This window comes from Trypanosoma cruzi, genomic scaffold, assembly GCF_000209065.1.
Source record: "Trypanosoma cruzi strain CL Brener 1047053516675 genomic scaffold, whole genome shotgun sequence".
Classification (NCBI taxonomy): domain Eukaryota; phylum Euglenozoa; class Kinetoplastea; order Trypanosomatida; family Trypanosomatidae; genus Trypanosoma; species Trypanosoma cruzi.
The window spans coordinates 82,162-83,853 of NW_001849407.1; the positions used below are offsets into that span (position 1 = coordinate 82,162).

Genomic DNA, 1,692 nt, shown 5'->3' on the forward strand with positions numbered 1-1,692 from the left:
AAAACACGCAGGTGGCATCTTTCTTGTCCCGTATTGGTGGGTTTGTGATTGTGTCGGATGAGGAAGAGCGTGAAAGTGAGTTTCAGAGGAAAGCGAGGCGGCCAGCGGAGGTTTCCTGGTCAGAGAATGTCTGTGATCTCTACTTTGCGTACCACATCTGGGTGAATCTCTGTTCCCTGAACGCATTTCGTCGTCGCAAAGGACTTGGCACACTGCAGTTACGCGCCATTGCCGGAGGGCGTAGTAGTCAGATGGATGTTCTTGTTTACTCCTACCTTCTGTGTGATAGTGTGGCAAACGGTGTTATTCTTGATCACCAGCCTGTGCTGCAGTATCTCTACGGTATCCAGCGTATCGGCATGGTGATGTCGCCTTTAAGCAACAACGGTCTGGGTCTTCCATACATGCAAAACCCATTTCATATTTTTTTTTGCCGTGGTCTGAACGTGTCACTTGCCACTGATCGACCGTTGCTATTTCATCTTTCTAAAGAACCACTTATTGAGGAATATGGTACGGCGAGTCGATTGTATCAGCTTTCCGGCATTGATATTTGTGAGATTGCGCTTAACTCCGTGATGATATCGTCCTTTCCATATGGCACAAAGGCGGCGTGGCTGGGCGAAGCCTTATTGACGGAAGGACCTAAAGGAAATATCTTTGAGTACAGCAAAGTGCCGACCGCACGCCTGGAATTGCGGCAGGACATGTGGCAGACGGAACTGAATATCATTACCGAGGCGGCAAAGCAAAATTCACGTGTCGATGATACCACCACTGTGGCGCTACAGATGCCTGTTACTGCTGTTATTAATGCTGCGAACTGTTCTACCTCTACTGGGGAATACTCTGCGACGAGTTCTGTGACTACTACCGCAATTGTGCAATCAAATCATGTGCTATTAAATCAGGTGCCTTTTGTCGTGTTGGACCCTAAAATTGAGTATCCGCGGGTGGTGTTTGTTGGACCGCCGGAGCGCGATCCTTCTCACACGGTGGCAACACAATTACTGCACCGCGCATTGGAACTGCGTGCTCAGTACGTTGGCCTGAACCGTCTCGGGGAGGTCCTGGACGGGAAGGATATGTTGAACCCACACGAAATTGAGAATGCGTTCCGCCGTGACGAAGCGTTTGATGAGAACGAATGGATGTTTAAGACGGTCGAGGGGGTTCTTGTGCCACACGAGGTGCACCAAATCCCGCGACTTCCAAAAGATATGTTTCATTACGATGACTTCCGTGTGCATGTACAGGAGCTTCGGCTCATTTTGGAGAACATTCATGTGCGTAACTTCACGACACGGCGGTTAGACCTGCTTGAACACAAATTCATGCTGCACCTCGCGGTAAACCGCAGTCTTGAAGCAGGGACAACGGCAAAAAAAGCTTCACAGAACCGTGACTTTTACCAGGCGACAAAGGTGGACAATAACATCCATGTGGAGACGTGCATGACGGCGCGGCATCTGTTAAACTTTATTGTATCAAAGGCAAACAACAATGGCGATGACATTGTGTCCCATCAGGAGGGGAAGGAGCCGCAGACACTGCGGCAACTTTTGCAGGAGTTGCAGATCTCTCCAAACACACTCACCGTGGATGACCTCAACGTGCAGGTGGACACCACACTTGGGGGTGGCCGGTGCCCAGTACACACCCGAGGGGCGAGACGAGCTGCTGACATTACTT

At 50.2% G+C, this 1,692-nt stretch overlaps 1 protein-coding gene across 1 annotated transcript, besides 1 other annotated feature; it reads left to right on the forward strand.

The window, feature by feature from the left end:
• On the forward strand, positions 1 to 1,692 carry Tc00.1047053461927.9 (adenosine monophosphate deaminase, putative; the record flags this gene model as incomplete). Its single annotated transcript, XM_797354.1, has 1 exon — positions 1 to 1,692. A coding segment is annotated over one exon (1,692 nt), but the record flags the coding sequence as incomplete, so codon positions are not given.
• Positions 1 to 1,692: a sequence feature (heterozygous, non-Esmeraldo-like haplotype).